The 25,232-nt window shown below is 41.3% G+C and overlaps 2 protein-coding genes across 6 annotated transcripts in view; both read right to left on the bottom strand.

Moving 5' to 3' along the window:
* Positions 1-91: 91 nt before the first annotated feature.
* KCTD7 (potassium channel tetramerization domain containing 7) lies at positions 92-12,184 on the bottom strand. Its single transcript, XM_058817723.1, has 6 exons — positions 12,082-12,184; positions 9,957-10,189; positions 7,567-7,759; positions 6,778-6,947; positions 4,493-4,671; positions 92-3,210 (listed from the first exon to the last, which is right to left on the bottom strand). The coding sequence occupies exons 2-6, from the start codon at positions 9,974-9,976 to the stop codon at positions 2,834-2,836; spliced, it is 939 nt and encodes a 312-aa protein (XP_058673706.1). The 5' UTR covers positions 9,977-10,189; positions 12,082-12,184; the 3' UTR covers positions 92-2,833.
* Positions 12,185-13,034: 850 nt separating this feature from the next.
* The window catches only part of TPST1 (tyrosylprotein sulfotransferase 1), a 33,168-nt gene continuing 20,970 nt past the window's right edge, over positions 13,035-25,232 (bottom strand). For 3 of the 5 annotated variants that reach the window (XR_009275547.1, XR_009275548.1, XR_009275549.1), the window contains exons 3-7: positions 24,555-24,753; positions 16,330-16,380; positions 15,404-15,479; positions 14,513-14,560; positions 13,035-13,583 (exon numbers count right to left, since the gene is read on the bottom strand). Coding sequence is in view for 1 of the 5 variants with exons in the window: in XM_058817790.1 (XP_058673773.1) it covers positions 14,543-14,560; positions 16,330-16,380; positions 24,555-24,753 (268 nt within the window). In the remaining 4 variants the exon portion in view is untranslated. The remainder of the gene's footprint in view (positions 13,584-14,512; positions 14,561-15,403; positions 15,480-16,329; positions 16,381-24,554; positions 24,754-25,232) is intronic. The other 2 variants (XR_009275550.1, XM_058817790.1) reach the window with 2 other exon arrangements.

Genomic DNA, 25,232 nt, shown 5'->3' with positions numbered 1-25,232 from the left:
TTGCAGTTAGGCAAAGGACACTCAAATCCCAGGGAAGGTGAGGAAAAACAGAGCAGTGGCTGCAGACTAGATGAGCCAGAATTCCAAATTTTCAGTATCATAATTTATTGCACAACACAACCTTTATATCCACGTTTTCTTCTATGTGTTTTAAATAAAAAACATACAGATTATATATTACCTGAACTGAAAAGTCAAAAGTACTAAGAAATAATACACTGCAGTACTCACAGTATTGAACATCACACATCAACATAATTATTAACAAAACACATTTGGAGAGAATTCCAAACCCTGATCATTAGCATCCAGGCTGGATTTTCAAAGGCATTACGGGTTACAATGCATAGACACATACAATTTATATTTCAGCAAAACAAAATCCATTTAGAAAAGTCACAGTGAAAGTGGAGGTAAACTTATCCTAAGCTCGTGTAAGTAAAATGAACTATGAATTGCTGTTCTGGAAAGTGATTTCCAGTTAGAGAATTATATACAGGAGATAGAATTATCCTCTGAAATCTGCTTATATGCAGAAAGATAATCAAAGACTGGAGGGATTTTTTTTTGTCATAGCCCAAAATTTAGAGCTATCTTGGGTTCTCTGTGCAGTGTGTGAAAACCTAAAAATCTTCAGGGCTCAGTAATGCCAACCACAGCTTAAAGCCAGTGGGGTCTATAAATTGTCCAGGGTAAAATGAAGTTACAAAACCTTTAATTACATCAGTAATTAGCTTTTTAATTAATCCAATGGAATGCAATATACAAATATTTCCTTTTTCTTTCTCTTTAAGATTATTTTGAAGCCACTTCAAGGGGGTTGGGGTTTTCTGTACTTCACAAAACAATCAGATTTTCAGACTTTTCTCCCTCTCAGTTTTGGGCTGAATTCAATAGTTGAAATTTGGGATGTGGTTGCTGATGTCAGAAGTACAAAAAGACCTTCCAAAGAAAATATGATTCTGCAGTGGCTGCCTCTTCCAGCATGGAAAGGAATTTCCTACTGCTTTAGAGTGGAGAAGTATCTGAATATGAAGTTTGAATTTTGTTTTTCCTCCTATGACACCAAGAAGGGTCAAGAAGAAGGATAAAATTAAGATTTAATTGTCTGAAAAAGGTGAGGTGAAGGAAGCACTTGTCGTCTAATATCATCTGACTTTAAGTCTAAAATAAAGTTGAATATCACATAATGTAAAAAGAGTCAGTAGTAAAATAATATACATTAAATATTCCTCTTACTGCTGCTAATAGGAACATACAGACAGGGTTTTCTCATTTACCAAAAGCCTTTGCAAATAACCTGATTCTAAAGAGCTTTTTTTTTTTTGTAGATATTGTAAACATTTAAAATTTCTAAGGCTAAAAACAGGCACAAGTCTTCCATGAACAGTTATTATTCCTAAAAGCATTAAGGAATATATTCCAGATCTGCTATTCCTTTTGATAACAACAGAAATAATTGAAGTACAACATTATAATTCACAACGTAGATTCTTAATTAAAAAAGAAATACAGCTTAACCCTGACAACAATTAATTATATATAAGGAATATTCCTTTTTTTTTAATTATCTAGTACATCAAAATGACATTTCCAGATCTTTGTGTTGGGTGTGACTCAAACTTTATAAAGCTGAAGGAGGAACTAAAACATTTCTAAGAGGGTAAAACTGAAATGTCAGCTTTAGTAGCACCCCAGATTCTCAAAAATGCAGGAAAAATCTGCAATTCCATCCCGAAGCCACGTGGTTGGTGGCACCTTTGAGCAGATGTTCAGCCACTCCCCTCCATCCTTTGCATGAGGTGATTTTGTTTTGTGCCTCGTTAAGGTACCTGAGCCAACAGTCTGAGTTCAGGCTGGTTTGTCACGTTTCCAGAGGTTTTCCCAACCCCTGCCAGCAGGCTGATCCCAAGGAATGTGAGCAGCAAGGCAACTGCCGAGAACATTTGTCCTGTAAGTGCCACCACACTCATCACCAGGTGATCTTGAAAGAACATTTGTCCTCTAGAAGTCCTTTCACTCCTCAGTGCCACCACAACTCACCACCAGATGATCTTGAAAGAACATTTGTCCTTTAAAAGTCCTTTCACCTCTTATTGTGCCACCACACTCACCACAAGACAATGTTGGAAGAACATTTGTCCTTTAGGAGTCCTCTCACCCCTCAGTGCCACCACAACTCATCACCAGATGATCTCGAAAGAACATTTGTCCTCTAGAAGTCCTTTCACCCTTTTTAAGTGCCACCACACTCACCACCGCATGATATTGAAAGAACATTTGTCCTTTAGGAGTTCTCTCACCCCTCAGTGTCACCACACTCACCCCAAGGCGATGGTGAAAGAACATTTGTCCTCTAGGAGCCCTCAGTGCCACCACAACTCGCCACCAATGATCTTGAAAGAACATTTATCCTCTAGAAGTCCTTTCACTCCTTGATGTGTCACCACACTCACCACAAGGTGATCTTGAAAGAACATTTGTCCTTTAGGAGCCCTCAGTGCCACCACACTCACCACAAGGCGATGGTGAAAGAACATTTGTCCTTTAGGAGCCCTCAGTGCCACCACACTCACCACAAGGCGATGGTGAAAGAACATTTGTCCTTTAGGAGCCCTCAGTGCCACCACACTCACCACAAGGCGATGGTGAAAGAACATTTGTCCTCTAGAAGTCCTCTCACCCCTCTTTACCACCACAACCCACCACCAGGCGACTTCGAAAGAACATTTATCCTCTACAAGTCCTCTCACCCCTCGATGTGCCACCACCAGGTGACCCTGAAAGCACATTTGTCCTGTGGCAGTCCCCTGACCCTTTTCTGTGCCCCCAGTCACCACCAGGTGATCTTGAACTCGTAGATGGGGCGCTTGCAGTAGTAGTGGTTGATGAGGTGCTTGTCGCAGACGCCGATGCACTGGTGCTCCACGGTGATGCCGCGCGCCGACAGGTCGCTGACGATGCAGTGCAGGAGGTCGTAGACGTCGGCCACGGCCTCCCAGGGCCCGAAGGACACGTCCACCTCGCAGTGGTGCTCAAAGAGCTTGGCCTCGCTCTCGCTGCGCTCGAAGCGCAGGGAGTTGAAGTGGGGGCACTCGTAGGGAGTGATGGGCATCTCCTCCTTGAACACGCACACCTTGAGCTTGGCAAACCTGGCCTTCCTCTGCATGGCCCGCAGCTTGGCGATCTCGATGATCCGCTCCAGGTGGTCTGCGAAGGACGCGGGTGGAGCGTCCCGAGGAAGGGCAAGGGAAAGAGATCAAAAACAATTATTTCATGTGAAACGTTTCACTGCAGCTGCTCTCAGCAGCATATCAGCAGCATGGAGCAAAGTATAGAATAATGAAATCAATCTCTTTGTCTGGCGAGCTTGGTGGCCTTATTTTATTTAAAAAATATATAAATTCATATATAATTACAGAATCATTCTATTCTATTCTATTCTATTCTATTCTATTCTATTCTATTCTATTCTATATATGTGTACATATAATTATAAATAATAAAAAATATAATATTATATATTGTATAATATATATAACGAAATATAGAATAATCAAATCAATCTTGGTTATCTGGTGAGCTTGATGGCATTATTATATAAAAGAATTATAAATTAATGTATTATATTATCATATATAAAATATATATTAAATTATATACATTATACAATTATATAAAATCTAGAATAATCAAATCAATCTCGGTTATCTGGTGAGTTTGGTGGCCTTATTATATTAAAAATATATAAATTAATATATTATATAATCATATATAAAATATATATTAAATTATATACATTATATAATTATATAAAATCTACAATAACTAAATAAATCTCAGTTATCTGGTGAGCTTGGTGGCCTTATTATATTAAAAAATATAATATATATAAAATATAAATATATATACTATATTGTATATATATATTATATATACAATATAAAATATATATAGTAGATATTTTATATTATATATATAAAATATATATTAAATTATATACATTATATAAATATATAAAATCTAGAATAATCAAATCACTCTCGGTTATCTGGTGAGCCTGGTGGCCTTATTATATAATATATATATATAAATACATAATTATATAATTAATGTATATTATATAATGTATAGAATAATCAAATAGACCTCAGTTATCTGGTGAGCTTGATGGCCTTATTACATGGCCAAGTTATCTGGCCTCACTACAAGGCCAAGTTTATTCACTTGCAAGTCCTGACAGAACAAATGCAGACAAACCCACTCATTTGATAACATTTCAGCCTAACCTTGCTCCCTTCTAAGCACACAAATCCACACTCTGGGATGCAGCAGGATGTGGAGACCTCAAAGATCCAAACAGCATAAAAAATACAGAATAAACTTCCCAGCAGCAATGGGCTCAGTCTGGGAGCTGAGAGCAGACTGAAAGCAGAGGTTTAACACTGCAACCCCACCAGAAGAAACAGCCAGTGCTACTTTGTTTATTTACCTTTGTAATATGGCATTAGGCCCAGGAAAGCTTGTCTAACTTTTTCTCCTTTAAGAGGCTGGATATCCTCTAGATTGTCTAGCAAGGGTCCTATGGAATAATACTGAGCTTCCTTGTACACTGACCTCACTCGCTCTCGGGGGGGCAGCTCACCCGACCGTAGGAAGTTTAGTATGTCTCTAAAAAAAAGAGCAAAAATATCATTAACAAACACATTTCTGCCAAAACTGCTGCAGGTGGGAAAGGACAGGAAATGTTGGATATTCACTGTTTGCTCTATTGAGACAGTAACTGAGATAAATGAGCCATATTCCCAACATTTGTTTGTAAAACCGTTTGCCACGTTCAGCTTTCCAAGCCATTATTTCACATTTTGCCTCAGCTGATGTCAAAACTCATTTGAAGAAATATCAGTGGATTTTAAACCAAACATTCATTGTGGAGGAAACCATTTATAACACAGAAGAGGCCAGAGTGTTTCATGGGAAAGAAATTGTGGTCACTGTATTTCAAATTTAGGTCTGGGACAAAATAAACTTCTGCATTTTCCCAGAGAATCATTTTCATGGACATTTTATTCCACACAGATCCAGCTGAATGGATGGGACATCTGCAAAGGAGGTTTCTCATCACAGATCATCAAGAATCAGAATTTTTTAAAAAGAGAGAGAACATTTCCTCGTAGTTTTGAAACACTGTTCAGCAACAGGATCTTTTGACAGAGAGAAAAATCACTTTATAAGTATTAATCAACAAAACCTTTATCAAATAAACAAAAAAAATCACTTTATAAGTGTTAACCAAGAAAATCTTATCAAATTAAAAAGCATTACTACAATCTTAGAATGACAACAAATACAGCACCTGCTAACCTGGCTCTCTGTTCCAGCTGTATTTTCAATGAGGTTGATAACATCACAAATTAATTGGTTTTCCAACAATTGCCTCATGTAAAGACAGAATTATTTTAAAGTAAACACAGTGGTTTAATCTACCTCTGTCCCAGATTATGGTACAACCCAAAAGTGTTTTGAAAATAATTCAAAGCTCCTCTGTTGAAGGCAATAAGGAAATGTCTATAAAGGAGCAACAAGAAATTTGGAATAAATTGCAATGTGTTCTTTGGGCAAAGACCTGAATCCAGGAACACTGATCATCTTTCTTAGCAATCTCACCCCAGCTCAAACACAGCATTAGTAATCATGGTTAGTTTAATTAAAAATAAAATTAAAGCTGAGCAGGAAGGAAGGAATCCTGGAGGTGAAGAAATATGGCACTAGCAACAAAAATAATTTAGAAAAAGAAATTCTTTAAAGGCTTGTGCTTTATTTTAGCAGTTATATCCCATTTAAAGATTGAAAACATCATATTTACAACTGTGTAAAAATCCTAGATTAATTCCTTCCATTCCCTCTTCCTTACAGATACTGAATATCAATTAAAACCCAGTGTTGTGCAAGAAGTTTCCTATTTCCAAACACTTCTTTAAACCATCCAAACAACTTGATACCTTGAAAGGAGATACTCTAGGGAGACAATGCACAAATTCAAGGAGATACTCTAGGGGAGACAATGCACAAATCCAAAGCATTTCGTGTGTTTCTTTTCCCATTGCACAACCAACAAAGAATTTTTAACTGCAGTTACTCCTGTGATGCTTTGAAGGTGTGCAATGTTAAATGCTGCACTTTAAGATAAAGAGCTGTTAAAAACAAGTTTAAAAGGTTACATTTAAAGGGAGGTGGAAACCTAAAGTTGGTTACATTTTACTGACCAATAAGAAAAATTAAGGTATGGATACTGAGAAATGAACATTTAGGTCAGTGTATGGGGTAACACTTGGGGGGGTGATTCCTGGCCTCTGATTAATCATTTGATGTCCTGGACAGAAAGTTCTAGATGGAGGGGATGGGATGCTGAGTTACATTTAAAGGGAGGTGGAAACCTAAAGCAGATAACATTTACTGATCAATAAGATAAATTAAGGGATGGGTACTGGGAAATGGACATTTAGGTCAGTGTATGGGGTACCACTTGGGGGGTTGATCCCTGGCCTCTGGCCAATCACTTCATGTCCTGGACAGAAAGTTCTAGATGGAGGGGATGGGATGCTGAGTGACTGACAGAGAGCCAGGGTGAGGATTTGAGGATGATCTCAGCAAAGGAAAGGGATTACACAGGTAAAGGGAGGGGGTACAATCTGGGGTAAACCATTTGGGAAAACTACTGGGATACAAAACCAAACTATCACAAAGTATTACAAAGTATAAAAGCACAGCACATACCCAAAGTAGGTGCCATCCCTGTCGATGAAGTACCTGCCCTCAGCGTCTGTGGGGATGTAGTGCCTGCCACTGAACATGGCTGCCAGCATGGTGTCCTCGTACCTGCGCAGCGTGGACAGTCTGGTGGTGAAGAACATCCCCCCCACGTTCAGTGGGACAACTTCTGGGAACTGCAAAAGCAACCAGGACATCAGAGAGGAGCTGCCAAAGGACACTTGCAGTTTGTCAATGTGTGGTTCCTGCCCCACTGCCACGGATCAGGGAGCTCTGAGGGGTGAAAGTTTGGATGTTTGGCTGTTGGGAGGAATCAGTGAGTGGTTTAATTGTAGCTGGGAATCTGAAACAGCAGAAATCACTCAGCTGGAATAGCAGATATTTGAGATATTAATGCCTCCTCTTGGCTCTTTTGGGGAAAGGAAACAAAACAAAACCTCTTTCCCAGTCTTACACAGAGAGGGAAAAAAAAAAAGGGAAGAAATCTCAGGTCAGCCTTGGGACTTGCACTCTGCTGGTCCTTTACACAACCAGACTATACTATACACTGCAAAAAAAAAAAATTGCATTTGTTTACATTAGGCCTAAATCCTACTATCGCATCCCAGGCTGCCTTAAGGACCAGAATAAACACTTAACTGCATGTCTCCATCCAAACCTGGATGGAATTTGTAAGTAAAGCTGCCGAGCTACTCAAATACATTCAAGAGACTGAGTTTTATTCAAATCCTGAATTCCTCAGCACCTGAGCAGTCTGTGCTGCCGCGATCATGCCCGTCTCAGGTGAGCTCTTACCTGCTGGGGCAGCAGAGGTAGCGCTTGTGCTGCCTGGGTGGCGGTGGGAGTGGCCGGCTCTTGGAAATCATCGTCTGCATCCGAGCTCGACATGGCATCATCCGGGGTGGCACTCGCTTTGCTCTGCCCCGTGACTACCACCATCCCTCTGGCTCTGGGGAGCAGCTCTGCTGGGTAGGAGGCCGTGGCACTGCTGAAGGGAGACCCAAATGAATCTAACCCGGATTACCCCGATGGCTGCGCGCTCCCCGCGGCGGCCGCGTCACCCCGAGCGCTCCCACAGCAGCAGGGGCGGTATTGCCGGGAGGAGGATGAGGAGGAGGAGCAGGGATGAGCAGGGATGCCGGGCACCCCCGGAGAGGCTGCGGGCACAGCTGCTGCGAGGCCCTCCAGCCGCCGAGCCGCTGGCAGGGGCTGGGAGAGCCCGGCATCCATTGGCTGCACGGTGCAGGGAGCGATTGGCTCCGGCGCGGCTTTGCAGGAAAATGTCATTTGCTGCGAGGATTTGGGTGGCCGCTGTCCCAGCCTGTCCCTCGCCAGGGGCGGGATGCAGGAACCCGGCCCTGCCAGGGGCGGGATGCGGGGACGCGTCCGTGCCACATTGGCGACACCCGGCTCGTCTGTCACCTTCAGACGGGCACGGGGAGAGCTCTGGAATTCCCTGGGAATGGGAAAAGCGGGATTGCTCTGCAGCCGGGGACAGCAGGCGTTCCCCTGCCCGCTGCATCACAGCACAGCACACACGGGATGTGGGACACGAATATTGAACTCTCACAGCACACACGGGATGTGGGACACGAATATTGAACTCTCACAGCACACACGGGATGTGGGACACGAATATTGAGCTCTCACAGCACACACGGGATGTGGGACACGAATATTGAGCTCTCACAGCACACACGGGATGTGGGACACGAATATTGAACTCTCACAGCACACACGGGATGTGGGACACGAATATTGAGCTCTCACAGCACACACGGGATGTGGGACAGGAATATTTAACTCTCCTTAGCACGCTGCTAATTATCATCTCAATTTAACACTTTGAGGCTTCTCAGCCCATCCTCAGCGGGAGAATGGGATGCACGGACAGACTGCACCACAAAAATAATAATTGCAAGGGAAGCCCGCTGCTCTCCTTACACTGCATTATGTAAAATCCCTGTTGTCCAGCGGCATCGCTACTCCCTAACAAAGACATTTCACCACCAGAGGCTTTCTCCACCTCCAAACCTTCTCTCAAACCAGTATAAAATACAGAAAGAGGAGGATTATTTGTACAAGCACATCTGGCACATTTATTTATTAACTTAAGGATGCTTCCCTTCAAAATCAGGAAGAAAAAATGACATAAAATTTTTTAAAACCTGCCTTAATAATGGTGCTAACAGTCATTGTGCACACTGTTAGATCTCAACTCTTAAAGGAAATATTGAGTTCAGAGGGAACCCAGACAGAGCTGGGATGCTCCTGAACAAAACAGGAACTTCATGGAGACAGGATCATCTCCACATCTCCTGAAAATCTCCACATTCTGTGGGGGTGTCCACAAAATTTGGAGATGAATCCTAGATCCTGTTTAACACCCTAGTAAACACAGAGAAGTAGCTACTGTGAAGTTCCAAACATCATTAAGAGGGTTGGCTCAGCTCAGAGAGAGATTTAATTTCTCTTTTCTCTACAGTTCAGAATCATTTTTCCACCCCAGCCCAATGCACAGGCAGATAAATAAGGATGGAAGAGCTTCTGAAGGGCCACACCCTATTAACAATTTTAATATTTGTCCTAAAAGAAAGTTTATTCTGACATCATCAGTTATCCAAACAACTCAACTATGCCTCACAGATAAAGAATAGACTCAATATAAATTAAAGATTCTTTTGCTAGGGATTCCTTTAAATAAATAAACAAATTATCAGCCAGAAAAACTTACAGATCAGCATTTATAAGATGCACAGTCAAAAATTGAGGGTGAGCATGTATTTACTGTGAAAGTAATTATTTATAAAGCTGCCACTTGACACCAGTGCTTTGGCTGCTATTTCTAGTTCTCTTTAGAGTACTCAAAAGAACAGAAGATTGATCAAAAATGTGTTCTTGGTCTGCATTTTTCAAGGATGTCCCATAGATTTCACTAAATGGAGTTTAGTGTGAATAAACAACATTCACTCCATTAACTATGTCAGCATTATTGACCACAGAATGGGTTTTGGGGTAAGTTCATCCATTTGGCACTGCACCAAAAAGGTCTCTTTCCTAAAAGAGCTAGAGGAAAAGAGAAGAGAAAGAGATTTTTCTCCCTCTTTCATAATCTTCAATATGACACTAAGGTTTAAAAAAAAGCCATGAGACAGCATGAATTATGTTGTGCTCAGGATACCAACCTTCTGTGCCATTGGAACATCCACACAGAACAACCCCTCAATAAAGAGGTTTAGGCCATGATGAGAGCAGGATTTGGAGAACCAGGAGTGGCAATAAAAAGATCAATGAGTGACCAGCTGAACCTGTTTTCTGGTGTTCATTAAAAGGTGAGTGAAGTCTCTCTCTGGGCTGGCTTCACCTGTTCACCCAGGGAGCAGTGAAACAGAGCTGTGCTGACAGGAGCAGAGTCCTCCTGAAAGAAAATCACAAGTTAATCACATTTCATGAAGAAAACACATCCACCTGAACCCCACAACAGTTTGGGTTGAACTGGACCTTAAGGATCCTCCAATTGCACCCCCCTGCCATGCCCACAGACCAGGCTGCTCCAAGCCCCATCCAAACCCGGGCTGATCCTTTTCTTTGCACTCAAAGCACCTGCAATAATTATTTTAAACTATGTGCAGAAATATTCCTTTGTTAAATCTCTTATTAAATTTACAGAATTTATTTATTTAAACTAAGCAAATGCCTCCATTTCACTTTCAAATAAATCTAGGTCTAGATCAAGAGAAAACATCACCAATAAATAAAATTATCATTAAATCAAATATCACATCAGCATCATCCAACTCTACCAGAAATGCTTCCTTCCAGTCCTTCACCTGCCATTTAAAAGCAGGGATTGTTTCCTGGAGCTTTGTTGGGGACAGCTCAGTAAATGAGCTGGCCCTGCCAGTTTGCCTTCATTCCCCAGAGAATGACAGCAACCTTTGAACTGGGCTTGATGCTGAGTTTTATAAGAGCTTTTCAAGGCTCTGCTGTTCTCTCAGCTTCTCCATATTGGTTTAAACAACTTTTTCTTAAATACCTTCTGAGGTTGCACCAGTGTTGGCAAAGTTACAAACCCAAAAAAAGTTACATACCAACAAAGAAATGACATATTGGTTATACAGTCAAAGCATTTTCTAGCAAGGTTTTGATGAACATCACAGGAGTCTCACACAAACTCCTGTCCAAAGGTAACTCTTTGGGATGTGCTTTTATGAGAAGTTAGAAGGCTCCCCCTTTTAGAGAGAAACTGGGGTAAATGAGACCTGATTTAGGAAAGTCTGCATCACCAACTTCAAGAGACACAGATGATTGTAAGGTTTGTGTGAACACAGAGGGAAAAGACACAACATCCAGTAAATTCCAATGAATCTGTGTCAAAGAAACATCCTGGAAGAGGGGCAATAAACTGGACTGTAAAATCCCATCATCATAGTCACAAACACCACAGAGTATGATGAAAGGGCTGTGTAACTCAACTTTACAGATGAGAGCAAAGACAGCTGTAGGGATGGGCAGCATGGGAGTGTCCATCCCAGTGATACTGCAGGACAGCAGGGACACCTGGCTGGGGGCTGGAGTGACCATGGTGAAGGACAGAGGGGCTGCACTCACGGGTGCTGGCACTGCCCCTCGTGGAATCCCAGAGATCTCAGGATACCGGAGCTGGCACTGCCCCTCACGGAATCCCGCAGCTCTCAGGACACCGGGGCAGCCCTCACTGCCACTGCCCCTCACGGAATCCCGCAGCTCTCAGGACACCGGGGCTGCCACTGCCCCTCACGGAATCCCACAGCTTTGAGAACACCGGGGCAGCCCTCACTGCCACTGCCCCTCACAGAATCCCACAACTCTCAGGACACCGGGGCAGCCCTCACTGCTACTGCCCCTCACGGAATCCCACAGCTTTGAGAACACCGGGGCTGCCACTGCCCCTCATGGAATCCCACAGCTTTGAGAACACCGGGGCTGCCACTGCCCCTCATGGAATCCCACAGCTTTGAGAACACCGGGGCAGCTCTCACTGGTGCTGGCACTGCCCCTCACGGAATCCCGCAGCTCTCAGAGCTCGGAGCCGCCTGACAGCTGTAGGAGCACAGGCATCACCACAGGGGCAGCACAAACCAGGCGGCGGGCACGCCAACACTCAGGCAAATAACCAATAATTCATTCATAACTAATTAAAAATTAACTCTCATAATGCCAGGGGGACACAGCCTGACCGGCAGCACCGCTCGCGAGGGGCTGCCCCGGCCGCGGTCCCTCCGCTCCCCTCACCCCTGCAGCCCCGCGGCCTCCCCGGCGCTCCCTCACCTGCCGCGGGTCGGTAGCGGAGCCCCGCCGGGGATGGAGGCAGGCGATGAGGGAGGGCTGAGGGCAGCGGGGCCGGCTGTCCCCGCCCGCGCTCACCTGCTGCCCGCCCGCGGCCGCCGCTCCGCTCCGCTCCGGCCCGGGGGAGCGGCCGCGCCCCCGCGTCACGTACGGGCCCATCCGGGTCCCGGCGGGAGGAGCCGCCCCGGCGGCGGCACCGGGGCGATCCCGGGCGGCTCCGGGGAAGCGCCGGGAATGAACGGGGGAAGGAGCGGGGTTCGGAGCGGCCTCGGGAGCGGCGGGGCCGCGCTGCCCTCAGGCGGCACCAGGAGCACGGGGATCGCCCGCCCTTCCTCACGGCACTGAGGGTTTGTCAGCACCACACACGAGAAATGGAGAAACGGAGGAAAAGCAAAACTCTGTCACATCCACAATGCGAGGAAATAGAAATGTTTTGGCACCAACTCCTCTCCACACCAGTGGGGAAGGCTGAAACCGCCTTCACCGCCCTGAACCAGCGAGGGGAGCAGAAACTGAGCCACAACGACCATCCCAAAAATAACTCATGGAATAATCATGTTCCGCGTTGTATCCTAAAGATCGAAACTTTAGGGTACAACTCACAGCAGTTTTCCCCCAGCAGAGCATCTCCGAACAAAATTGCTGTTAAGGAAAAAAATTCAAGAGTCTAAAATTACCTACTTCTACTTGCAGCAAACAAATCTCACATTACACCTCTCAGTGGGACACTCCAATTTACAATTCCTTCATCACCCAGCTATTAAAAGCAAACAAAAACCATTAAATTGCAAACCTTAAAATAAGATCCAAACCCATGACAGCATATCTTCCCTCACATCAATATCTTGAATTATTACTAACACAGCAATATCCTGAATTATGTAAATTTTAACTTGGAAACAAGACCATTAATTAAGAAATAAATAAACAAAAAATCACATTTAAAGCATTTATTTTGAAAAATAAAATACAAAAGATCATTGAATTGTAATTGTACATGTAATTTATCAACTTTTTTTTCTTTTTAAATAAAGATATTTAACATTTTTCACATATGAATAAAACAAACAACTTTTCCACCAAGAATCTTTCAGGACAAGCACAGACCACTCTTGAAAGCTTTGTACATTCAAAACCAAACTGCTACAAGAAACAAAAAAAAAAAAAATCTGAAGATGGAGCCCTGTAATTAAAACAGAGGAGCAATTTCAGAGACAGGCATTGCTTCTGCATTTTTTAAAACCTTAAAAAAAAATAATTGTGCGAATGTAATGCAGTTCTACATTAACATCTGTGATTTTTTTTGTTTTGTTTTGTTTTTTAACAGGTTTACATGCGCTCACAACAGCAAAATTTGGAACAAAAACAGATGAAAGAAAGAGGAGAGAACATTCTGAAGAGAGCAGGCCAAGAGCAGCACATCTCTGATGCCAGGGGGACAGGCCTGAGGGATCCTTCCCATGGAAAAGGCAGCAGCTGATCTTCTAAGGAAAAACAAATAAAGTTATGTTGGAATATTTCCTGGTGATATTCAGCTTTTTATCCTGGACAGCATTTTGGAATTACAAATATTGCAGAATTAAGAGCAGCCACTGCTGTCTCAGCAGGTGGAAATCACTGCCAGGACAAATCCCACTGTAAGGAATGGAGCTGCTTGTCCCTCCTTTATCATCGAGAGACTGCTTGCAGCATGGTACAAAAATAAATAAAATATTGTTTTTCCACTGACATCCCAAAGCCTTGCGAGCCAGTGGGAAGTTATGCTGGGAAGTTCCCAGTTTGGTTTCTTCAGACAGAAATATTGCAGGTTGAAACCCACTTTTCAGAGCTAAGTGGCAAAGTGAGGTTGATGCTTTCATTATTTCAAATTGACTGTGTGAGCAGATGATGGTTTCTCTATTGATTTCACAGTCAAGGTCTGTAATTCATCTCTGGGAAGATTTTAGAGCCATTATTTCTACACAGAGCAGTGCTTTTGGCTATATTTAGGGTGTTTATATTTATGGCCACATAAGGATCTATTTTGGGGATATTTGTAGGGCACACTGCTTTGGGCTATTTTTAAACTGGATTTAAATTTTGCCATCTTTTGTTGTCAGGCCAGAACATCTGATAGCAGAATAATCCTGGATTAACACAGGAAATCTTGTATCACTCATTCCTTAACTGGTCTGGAATTTACTCAGCTCCCTGCAAAATTTTGTCACTGTTGATTCAGTGACTAAAATGCAGCTTTTTGAAAATACTGGCTGTGAGATGTTAAATCAAATATCACAAACCAGCTCTTCTTTAGCACCTTCCTTTAAAAAATATAACTTCATATTTATCTTACCCATGGAGTTACAGAAGTTAAACAAAAATCATCTTGAACTAAGAACAACAAATGAGCAGAACTGCAACGCTCTTTTATTACCTTCTGTGCAAGAAATGTCCATTTTATCTTCTATTCCATAGGTTCAGTCTGTCAAAAAATAATTAAAATTGAATCAGCTATTTTACATTAGAGGACAAAAATATCAGTACCAATGTCTGCTCTCCAAACCTTTGAGCTCTTTAGTTACATTATGTTAATACTAAAGGAGAGCACTACCAGCAACAATTTGATCAGGTTTTAATGTTTTAAGGAATATTCTTTTACTCTTCCACAGTGCTTATTTTTGTCTTTTGGATGGTCTGTCTTTGCTATGGATAAATCTGCTCAGATTTTGGTAAATACTGTATTTAAACCAAGCTAATTGTATAAATTCACCTCCTGGGATTTAGCAGGAACCTCCCTATCCTGTGAAGTGAAGAAGGAATTTACCAGAGTGGTTTTGGGTACCCCAGGATAATTGAAAACCACTGATACTGTATGCAAACAAGGATTTAAAAGATTTAACCCAGGATTTATTCAAAATCAAGGATTTTTTTGCTAGCACACCATCTATTACATGATGTGCTCAATTCTGAAGGATCTCTTTGCATTTTCCATCAATCCCTCTCAGCAATATTTCCCCTCTGGTAAAGCACACCCCATGATTCCTGCAGCCAATCCTGCAATCCCAGCAGCAACCCCACGTGGAAGTGAGCCCAGCAGCTCCTGAGAATTGAGCAGCACACATGGAGCAGACACTCAGTGACAGGGACAAGGCTGGCAGCAACAGGGCTGGGATGGTTCTCCAGAGCTGAGCAAAGCAGGAGCACTGAGTGATCCAAGCAGGCAAAGAGCCAGGGAAAGCCAAGCCCACGTTAGAGATCACACAAAGGCTGCTCAGAAAGGTTTGGTGGCCACAGCAGGGTTATTTTCTGAAAACATGAAACACACACTACAGCTATGCCTCTTTACTGCTCCACGTTCATTTTATCTTGCCACGAGACTTCCTTTCTACTGTCTTCTTTGGCTGGAACAAAAGAAATCAGTTTTCCTTTTAAATCAAATGATTTTTATTTGAACAAATGGAGAAGTTAAAATGCTTTGTCTGTGGTAGATTCCTGGGTATTTTTAACCTGTTCAATCCCTGGAAATGTTCAAGGCCAGGTTGGACAGGGCTTGGAGCAACCTGGGATAGAGGAAGTTGTCCTTGTCCATGGCAGGGGGTGGAAAAAATTATTTTTAAGGGCCCTTCAACCCAAACCATTCTGGGATTTTACAATTCTGTGATATCAACAAGATCCTGCAGTTTGAGAGCTTCACAGTAGGGTTTTTCTTTGGTTTTTTTTTTGTAGGTCAATTAGGGAGCTGATGACAAAGAACAGCATTTGGGGGGTACCAAATTGTGAATTTTCAGTGAAACCTCAAGTTCCATAGCACGCTATTAAATCAACACCATCCCTATCCATGGCTTGGTTTGTTGACTTTGATAACATCTCTATTTATTTTAAAAATCTCTCAGTATTTATAACCCTGCCCTCTGGACTAGACTTGCTTTAAACCAAGATAAGAAAAGATAAAGCTCCTCTAGAAGTAACAAATTTTACAATTTTGTCCACAAAAGAGGCTCAATTTTTCCTTCCATTTCACAGCAATATTGAGGCAGCTCAGGGTGACAAACACCACTCTTCACCCTGGAGTTACACATGGATTCAGGAGAGGTTTGGGATGCTGAGTTCAAGATTCCACCTCATGGATAATCAGCAAATCTCACCATCAATCAGAAAATCAGGCTCATGAAGAAGTGGTTTATAAAATAAAGGCTGTTTGATATCCTTTGCTGCTACACCCACAAAAAGGAAATTAATTCCATACTGTACCTGTGGCACTTCTCTGAGGAAGTCAGGAAGCTGAAATTCACCTTTATAGACCTGGAAAAACAAACAAAAATTTTCTTACTCAAAGGCCTCATTCACTATTGTTTGAAATGCTGAAGACCTTGTTAAAGGAAAGAGAAAAAAAAGAAAATAAGTTTTGTGCTGTTAGCATCCACTAATGCTAGAACATTAAATATTCTGGCATATTGTCTTCTCTCTAGAGGATAATTTTTAAAACCTCTTTTCTTCTGAGAATAAACATTCCAAAGGGCAAAAAAATGTATTTTTTTTTCCACAACAAAAGCATACTTGAAGAGTTTTACCATCCTGTCTACTATAGCACAAAGACTGACCATCCCAATGTCATGATTGTGATCTTGTGAAATAATTTCAAAATAAAAATTAAAAAAGGGCACAAACCTATTTTGAAAAATTCTCTAAAACCAGAAAATGGGAATGGGGCTGCTCCAAACCTACTCAGAAAAATTCCCTGAAGGCATGAAATGGGGCTGCTACAAATCTATTCAAAAAAATTCCCAAAGCCAGGAAATGGGAATGGGGCTCCTCCAAACCAACTCAGAAAAATTCCTAAAGGCAGGAAAGGGGAATGGGGCTGCTCCAAACCTACTCATGAAAATTCCCAAAGCCAGGAAATGGGAATGGGGCTGCTCCAAACCTACTCAGGAAAATTCTTAAAGCCAGGAAATTGGAATGGGGCTGCTCCAAACCTACTCAGAGAAATTCCCTAAAGCCAGGAAATGGGAATGGGGCTGCTCCAAAGCCTCACCCTGAGCTGCCCTCCCTGGTTTGTGTCCCAGGAAGGAGCTCCAGGAAGTCAGGGCATGTTTATCACCATTTTCTCTGCTCTCCCATGTGTACATAGCCAGATCACAAATCCATGCCCAGCCTGTCAATATTCTGCAGTGCCTGGCACTGCAGCTGAGCCAGCTCTGAATTTCCTGCCCTGGTTCAGGACTGGATTCCCTTCCCAATCCATCCCTGGGATCCAAGGCTTCACTGAGAGCAGGAATTGCTCCACACCCTCACTGTGGCACTCTGATATTCCATGGTTTAGATAAAACAGGAACAGCTCTCATCTGTATTCAGTCAGGGGCCACTGGCATTCCCACATGGGAACACTATGAAAAGTCACCCTGGGCAGAAATTCAGTGTGTGGCTATTGGAGCCTTGCTCCACCATAAATATTTATAAGTCAAGGAGAGGATTTTTCATTTTGTGCTTTTATCCAACTATTTAAATGCAGGTTGTGTCCCAGAGAACAGGAATGGAAGTTACAAAACAACATTGTCACAGCAAAAATGTTCCAGAATAACCTCAGCAAAGGTCACCAGAAAAACCAGGATTTTGTGTTAGGTGGAAGGAACAGACAGGAACCTTCTCCTTTGCTGGGAATTCTTAAAAAACAATTAATCCTGATGGTGACAGCACTTTGTGACTGATTCAGAAAAGGACAAACCAGAATCCTTCTCCTTTCCTTCTCCTGCAATTCTGACTCAGTCTAGTTTTTATATTGCACATCTCAATTTGTGTCTGCTCTAAAAGCTTCACCTCTGCAGGAACAGCACCTAACAGCACATGGCCATGATCAGTAATATTAAGAAGAACAATGTCACTCAATGCACATGTTTTGAGGGTATTTTATATTATATTCACGTGAAAATTTCAGCATTTACACAGCACAATTTATCCAGGCAAATCCAAGCAGTGGCAGGCCCAAGATGAGATTGAACACAAATTTTGGTTCAGAACTGACATCACCTAAGGGTTGGTTTTGTCAGGAGGAGACTGCACAAAAACTGGTTTAAAGTAGCTCCAAAAACATAAATGGTCCCTTTTGAATCAAAACCCAGGCATCAACAAGAATCCAGAAATCCTAAAAACAATGACTCCATCTGCAGCCAAAGAAATTAAAGAGGCTTCAGACTCCAAATTCTTTTCTGACCAATTTGTAAGTGTAGAACACATCACTCACTGTGGCATTACAGAGACAGAAGCAGGATATTGGAATTATTTCCAGTCTCAGCAAGAATTCAGTAAATTGAGGAGAAATGGGGTTTATAATTTCTAAGGGAATTATTTTGCAAGTCCAAATGGAATTCCAGAAGAGGGGGATCTGAAGCCTGTGTCAGTTTGTTTTTCAGTGTTGGCAGTATTCAAGCTGCTCTATTAAAAAGCAAAACACATTCTTATAGCCAAACTGAATGGATATTATCCTCAAAAAGAGATCAGAAAACAATTTTCACATCCAGTTGCCTGAGAAAACCCCTTTAAACACACAGGGAGAACTTCAGAAGTGTCTTTAAACCCCCTTTAAACACACAGGGAGAACTTCAGAACAGAAGTGTAACCTAGAATTCTTTTTTATAGAAGATTAAAGCTTTTTTTTTCACCCACTTTCCTGTCTGCTTTGGAAAGAGTCCCATTATATTTGGACAGTTCCAGTACAAAAAAATAATGGAGTTTTTTTTGTGTAAAAGTCACTCTGCAACTAAGTGTGCTTGGGCTTGGTAAACTTTAAAATAGCTAAGCTGTAGAGTATAAGATGTTTAATTGTAAAAGGAAAAAAAATAATTAAAGAACACTGGCAAAACCAGAGCTGAGCCCCTTCCTAGAACCACTCCACAGCACAAGGAGTGCTCATCTTCCAGATTTTCCTGAACTTTTAAGGCAGCTTTAAAGGTTTACACAATTCTTCACCTCTGCTGGGCCTGCCAAGGAAGGGCCATGGGAGATGTAAATGTTTACCCAGCAGGGACAACACAGAGCAGGATCTGACACAGGCCCAGCAATGGCTGCCAAAAGGCAGCTCCAACCACTCCTCAGTGGGCATTTTAGTTGGGAATAACTCTCTTTATGCATTATTAATCATATTTGTGCTGAGTTAAGGGGTTTGGGATGCCTTTTTAAAAAAAGAAATGAGATAGCACCTCTGGAGAGAAACAATGCAGTTGGGAATCCACATGTTGGAAGAAAAACCCATTAAAGTGAATATTAAATTTAGAGGGGACTGAGAAAGTTTGTGCTGTTGTGGTCACATGGAAGATGGAATAACCCCCAGATTTTTGTTTTAAATATCAGAGAAAACACCCACAAAGCCAAATGACTTTATGATCAGGGTAATCAGTGAAAATGGAGATGCAGGGCCCTGAGCAGCTGGGCATCCAAACAGCACAATTACCCTCATCCCTTAGGATAAGTGATAAATACACTTTTTACCTTTATCACAGACTGTTCCTGCCCTTAAAACCTCAAAGAGAAACTCCTGAAACCCTGCTTGTCATGGATGTTTTGACTCTAATCAGGAGATGGTTCCTCACAATATAAACCAGGCATGAGACTGGAGTGAGGAAACTCTGCTTTTATCTCCAGGTGTTGCCATCAGCTGAACATAAAACACCTTTAGCTGAACATAAACCAGAGCTGAGAACAGCTGTGGGCTGGCAGGAGAAGAACCACAGAATTCACAGAATTCACAGAATTCCCAGAATCACCAGGTTGGAAGAGCCCTTTGAGATCATGGAATCCAACCCAGCCCCAGCACCTCAGCTACACCCTGGCACCCAGTGCCACATCCAGGCTTTGTTAAACCCTGGCACCCAGTGCCACATCCAGGCTTTGTTAAACACACCCAGGGATGGGGACTGCACCACCTCCCCAGTCCCAAAATTCCCAGAATTCCCAGAATTTACAGAATCACCAGGCTGGAAAAGACCTTCAAGATCATGGAGTCCAACCCAGCCCCTACACCTAAACCCTGGCACCCAGTGCCACATCCAGCATTTGTTAAACACGCTCAGGGATGGGGACTGCACCACCTCCCCTGACAGAACATTCCAGAACTTCATCACCCCTTCTGTAAAAAGTTTTTCCTAACATCCAACCTATTTGAACAGTGCTGGTGAAAAGCACAGCTCCTCCTCAGAAATTCTGTAACTCCACCTCTGCATCTCTCCAGGACAGGGAGCACAGCTCCACGAACAAGTTAAAAGAACTGACTGGAGTGTGTATTCCAAGCATACAAATTGATTTAGGGGGAAGGATGTGCCAAAGAAAATCTGATGTAATTGATGACAGATGGGAGAGGAAACCACTGTGCCAACCATAACACAACCAAGCAGCTTCTCCTGGGGGCAGGCAGAGCTCTGCAGCTGGGAGCTGCTCTCTCCTCTTCTGCTGGCTTCTGGCAAACTGAAATTCACTTTTACACCATCTCACAGTACTGATAAGGACATTTTACACACTGCTCTCATGAGGAGTGAAGCACTTTTGTGTTTCACCCCATAGACGTTGGGCTAGCAGCTCACACACAGCTTAATTATTTGCATTTTCAGCATAATTTACAGCTGAAAACTTCATTTACTTCAGGATGTTGATTTCCTCTCTGCTCAGGATGTAGAAATTGTTAAAACTCGAGGAGGGAACAATGAGTAATTATGTATCCATAAGGAAGGAACCCTTGCAGCGATAAATTAACAGATCAGCAACAGAATTACAAGAAAACCACAACACATTCAGGGAAGGCAAAATCCCCTCCTTGGAGAGGTCACAGGCAGGGAACAGCACAACCCTGGCCAGAGCTTGCTCTCCCTGCTCTGCATTCCTTAACTGAGACAAGAGAAACTCAGAAAAGATAAAATTGTCAGGCTGAACAGAAAACAGAGCAACACAAAGTTAATGGTTTTTTGTTTTTAGTGAACACATCAGGAAAATCTGCTGGACTCGTGGCTGGCCCAGTGCAGGTCCTGTCAGAGATGTTTGATTTCCCAGCACATCACTGGGAGAGCAGCACAAGAGGAGACAAAGCTCCCCTCATGCTCTGGTAGCTCCCCAAACAAAAGCAGAGATGTTAAAATACAAACCCAGGTTGTTTCTTGTTATTTTTGTGCTGCAGGAGCACAGAAAACCAAACCTCAGCATTTTTGTGTCCTCCACAGGTAAGAGACAAGTGAAAAATCCAAATTTAGCAGAGAGCACTTCTTCCCTTGCATACCTGCAAGGAGACAGCATTTCTAATTTAAGCACTGTCCTTTAGCTGGAGAAAATCATCATTTGTCTCCAGACTGACTAATAAAAGAATTATATTTAAGCTGTACATATGGAAGTCACCAGCAGGGGACAGAAAAGGAGAAAAGAGGAATAAAGAACAGCAGCTGAGTGTTCAGAAAGCTCAGGAAAATCAATATTTTGCACCACACCAGCCATCTCTTTCCATTCTTCTCCAGTAGCAGCCCTTGGTTTAGGAATTTTGACACTGCTGGTTCTCACTTCCATGATTAAGAGCAGCAGCTTTAAATTGTTGAGCATTATTTTCACTGTTGAGCATTATTTTCACCTTTAAGTGCAATTTGTGGTCTTTTCCAAGAAGGGACAGATTTTGCTCAGCTTTAAAAGTCTAAACTTTATCTGTTTTCAATGAATACAATTCAAGTTCTGTGTTCACTTTAAAGTCTTGGAGACCACAAATACAAATATAAATATAAGAGAGCTGCTTCCAAATACAAAATGAGCCAATAAATGGCTACAAACAAGATCCAGATATTCTTACTATGCACTGAAAAGCAATTCTGGAAAGATTTTCTTTGGCCAGCTTCATCCATATTCAAGATACCCAGTACAAAACTCTGTGAAAGGCTATCCCAGGTGAAGAAGCTTAAAGAAAGCAAAATAAGTGCTCCAGTGATTTACAAATTCACCAGCTCAGAGTACACAGGAACACACTTCACTTGCCAAGTGCCAGCTCCAAAAGGCTGGAAAAACCCAGATTTATTTATTTTACCCATTTAAATAAATGCTTTTTTTTTTTTTTTTCTTCAGGCTGCAGTAGCAAGGAATAAATTAGCACAGGTTCCTGGAGGAGAAAGGAAACTCCACAAGAGCAAACTCACACATCAGAGCCTAAAACTGTCTGAAATATTTATGTTCCTCTATTTTTAAAGAAATATTCTAAGTTGAACTCTCCATCTTGAACTCTCTTGCTTTCAGCATTCATTCAGAACACATCCCACATTTTATCTGTACAAACCACACATGCAAATGGAATTTTGGCAAAGAACAAGTGACTAGAAAAATCTATACTGGGTAATACAATAAACAACAAAATTAAAATGCTTTCTGGGGCTGTGAGTAAAGCTATTAAACTAAAACAGCAGCCAAAATATTAATGAGTGTTCCATATGTCTGCAATATTTAGATCAGCTTAGTTTTTAACAGCTGCTCTTAGCATGAGTAAACAAACAAATTATCCTTCAAAGCAAACTTGGAAAAAGCCTCAGCAAACTCTCAGCCTTTGAAATTAGGTTTTCATTTCTTTAAAGTTGCCCTGGTTTTGTTTATTACCTGAATTCTTCTCATGTATTGTGAAATCAAACCCATTTCAAGAAGAGACAGAAATCCAGACAAGTTTTACAGCTTGGCCTGAGCTTGTCCCACACAGGTGGAGGCTCGGAAAGGTCAGCAGGCTGTAAAAACTTCTGTCCATTTTATCACTGAGACACAACCAATAAAATTTGCAATTTCTAGTACTGAACACTTATTTTAACTGCAGACAACTTCATTTGTTTGTGACCCTTTTAAAACAGGGAACTTATAAACTGTAACCAAATAGGGTGGGTTACTTTTTCCATGCTGAGCTAGCAGCTATTAATTAAAAAAAATCAACCTGCCAGCCTTTAACACACTGATTGTTGATTAATGACAATTTTTCTAAAAAGAAATAATGCAAGAGTGTTTAGGGACTTCACAAACCCCAATTCCTTTTTCATTTCTATCTACCCCATCAGTATTCCAAGCAGTTTATTCAGGATCAGAGGGCTGGTGGAAGAAAGTCCTTTGAAATTGTTTAATTCAATTTTTTTCCCTGATTACTCTGCTGCAGCAGAAAAAGTCACTTTCTTTTAATAAACTAAGACCAAAAAGAACAGAAGCAGAGTTATTAATTCTATTTCCAACAATGCTAATGAGTTTTTCAAGGGATACCTCCAGGGATAAACAGCTCTAACAGCCCAACTACTCGAGTTCCAACAACATTAAATTCAGACTCAAATCCTTAAGTTTAGGTTAATCAGCACCAGACCTTTCTCCATCTTTGGGTTGTTCTACAAAGAATTGGAAAATCAGACATTTTGATCATCTTGAGCTGTTTTCTATGGGTCATTTTTCAAACCCCACTGAGTATTTGGGGGGTAAGTTTGGGCCAGAGCTTTTGCCAAACCTCAACTATAAAAAACTGAGCTCGTCCATCGAGTTTGAAATCCAGACAAGAAAACTTTTCCCACTGTTAATTATGACTCAGTCTAATTTTTATATTATAAATCTTGATTTGTGTATGCTCTAAAAGCTTCACCTCTGCAGGAACAGCATTTAACCCAAATAAACACCTAACAGCAGATGGCCAAGATCAGCAAGATTAAGAACAATGTTACTGAAAAGCAAATGTTTTATATTATATTTTTTATATTTTATATATAAAATATTATATTGTATCACATTATATCATATATTACACCATATTGTATTATACTATACTATATTATATATTGTATTTCATAGTACATATTTCATATAATATATATTATATATTTCATATAATAAATATATTATATTTCATATAATATATAATATATAGTATATTATATATTGTATTTTATACATTATACAGTATATATTATAATAAATACTATATACTATATAATACATAACATAGTATTTGTTTATTTATATCAGTATATATTTATATTATATAATATAGTATTAATATATATAATATAATATAAAATATATACTATATACTATATAATATACAATATACAATATACTATATATTATATATTATATATTATATATTATATATTATATATTATATATTATATATTATATATTATATATTATATATTATATATTCCCATGAAAATATCAGCATTTCCACAGCACAATTTACCAAGGCAAACCCAAGCAGTGGCAGGCCCCAGATGAGGTTGAACACAGATTTTGGTTCAGAACTGACATTTCCAGCTCCCCAACTTTCTGGGCAGCTCTCAGGAGGTTCAGCTCCTCACACCAAAGAGCACAGCTCACGACCCCAAAGAATTCTTTCATTTCCCCCAAAGAAAAACCATTGTGAAGCAGCAAAAAGTGTCAGAACAGACACAAGGCTCCTGCTCTAGAGCTGAAATCCATTCAGGCAGTAATTAAACCCACAAACTCCTTACCCTCCTGGTGTTTTCCACCACTTTCTGATCTGGCTTGCCATAATTGGGGGGGTTGGCATAGGGGTCATAGCCCAGCTTGGCCAGCATGGGGGCAATCACTGGCATGTCCTGCAGGACATCAGCTGGGATCTTCCCCACCCACTTGGACAGGGCTTCCACGTTCACTGGCTTGATCACTTGGTCAGTGGATCTTTCAACCCTGGGGAAGGAAAAAAAAAATTATATTTTCCATTATTAATGATTTAATTTTAAATTTCCATTATACTCTTTCCATTATTCCATTTCCAATGAATTATTCTTCAATAGCATTAAGACCTTTAGCCTGTTTTATTGGGGGCTTTTTTGTTTGTTTTTTCTCCCATTTTTCTTCTTTCCCTCTCATAATTTCATGTTTTCTACAGAGCTGATGGGAAGTGAAGTTTTAATGAGAACAATTTGCACAATATTTGCAGATGCTGTCAGGTTTAGGCTCTCACACTGTGCTGAAACAATTCCTTTATTCCATAAAAGCAGCAGAGAAAGCCCAGGAACTGTTAAGTGAAAAATAAACCCACACCTACATATAAACCCATTTTCCCACTGGCACATTCCCACATTTGCTGTTTAATTGTCTGGGATTTATTAAAAGCTGTATTCTAAATTCCAATCCATGTGTTATTTCTTCTCACAACCCTTCTG

Source organism: Ammospiza caudacuta, chromosome 20 (genome assembly GCF_027887145.1).
Source record: "Ammospiza caudacuta isolate bAmmCau1 chromosome 20, bAmmCau1.pri, whole genome shotgun sequence".
Classification (NCBI taxonomy): Eukaryota; Metazoa; Chordata; class Aves; order Passeriformes; family Passerellidae; genus Ammospiza; species Ammospiza caudacuta.
This window is presented reverse-complemented; position numbering and strand designations above follow the sequence as displayed.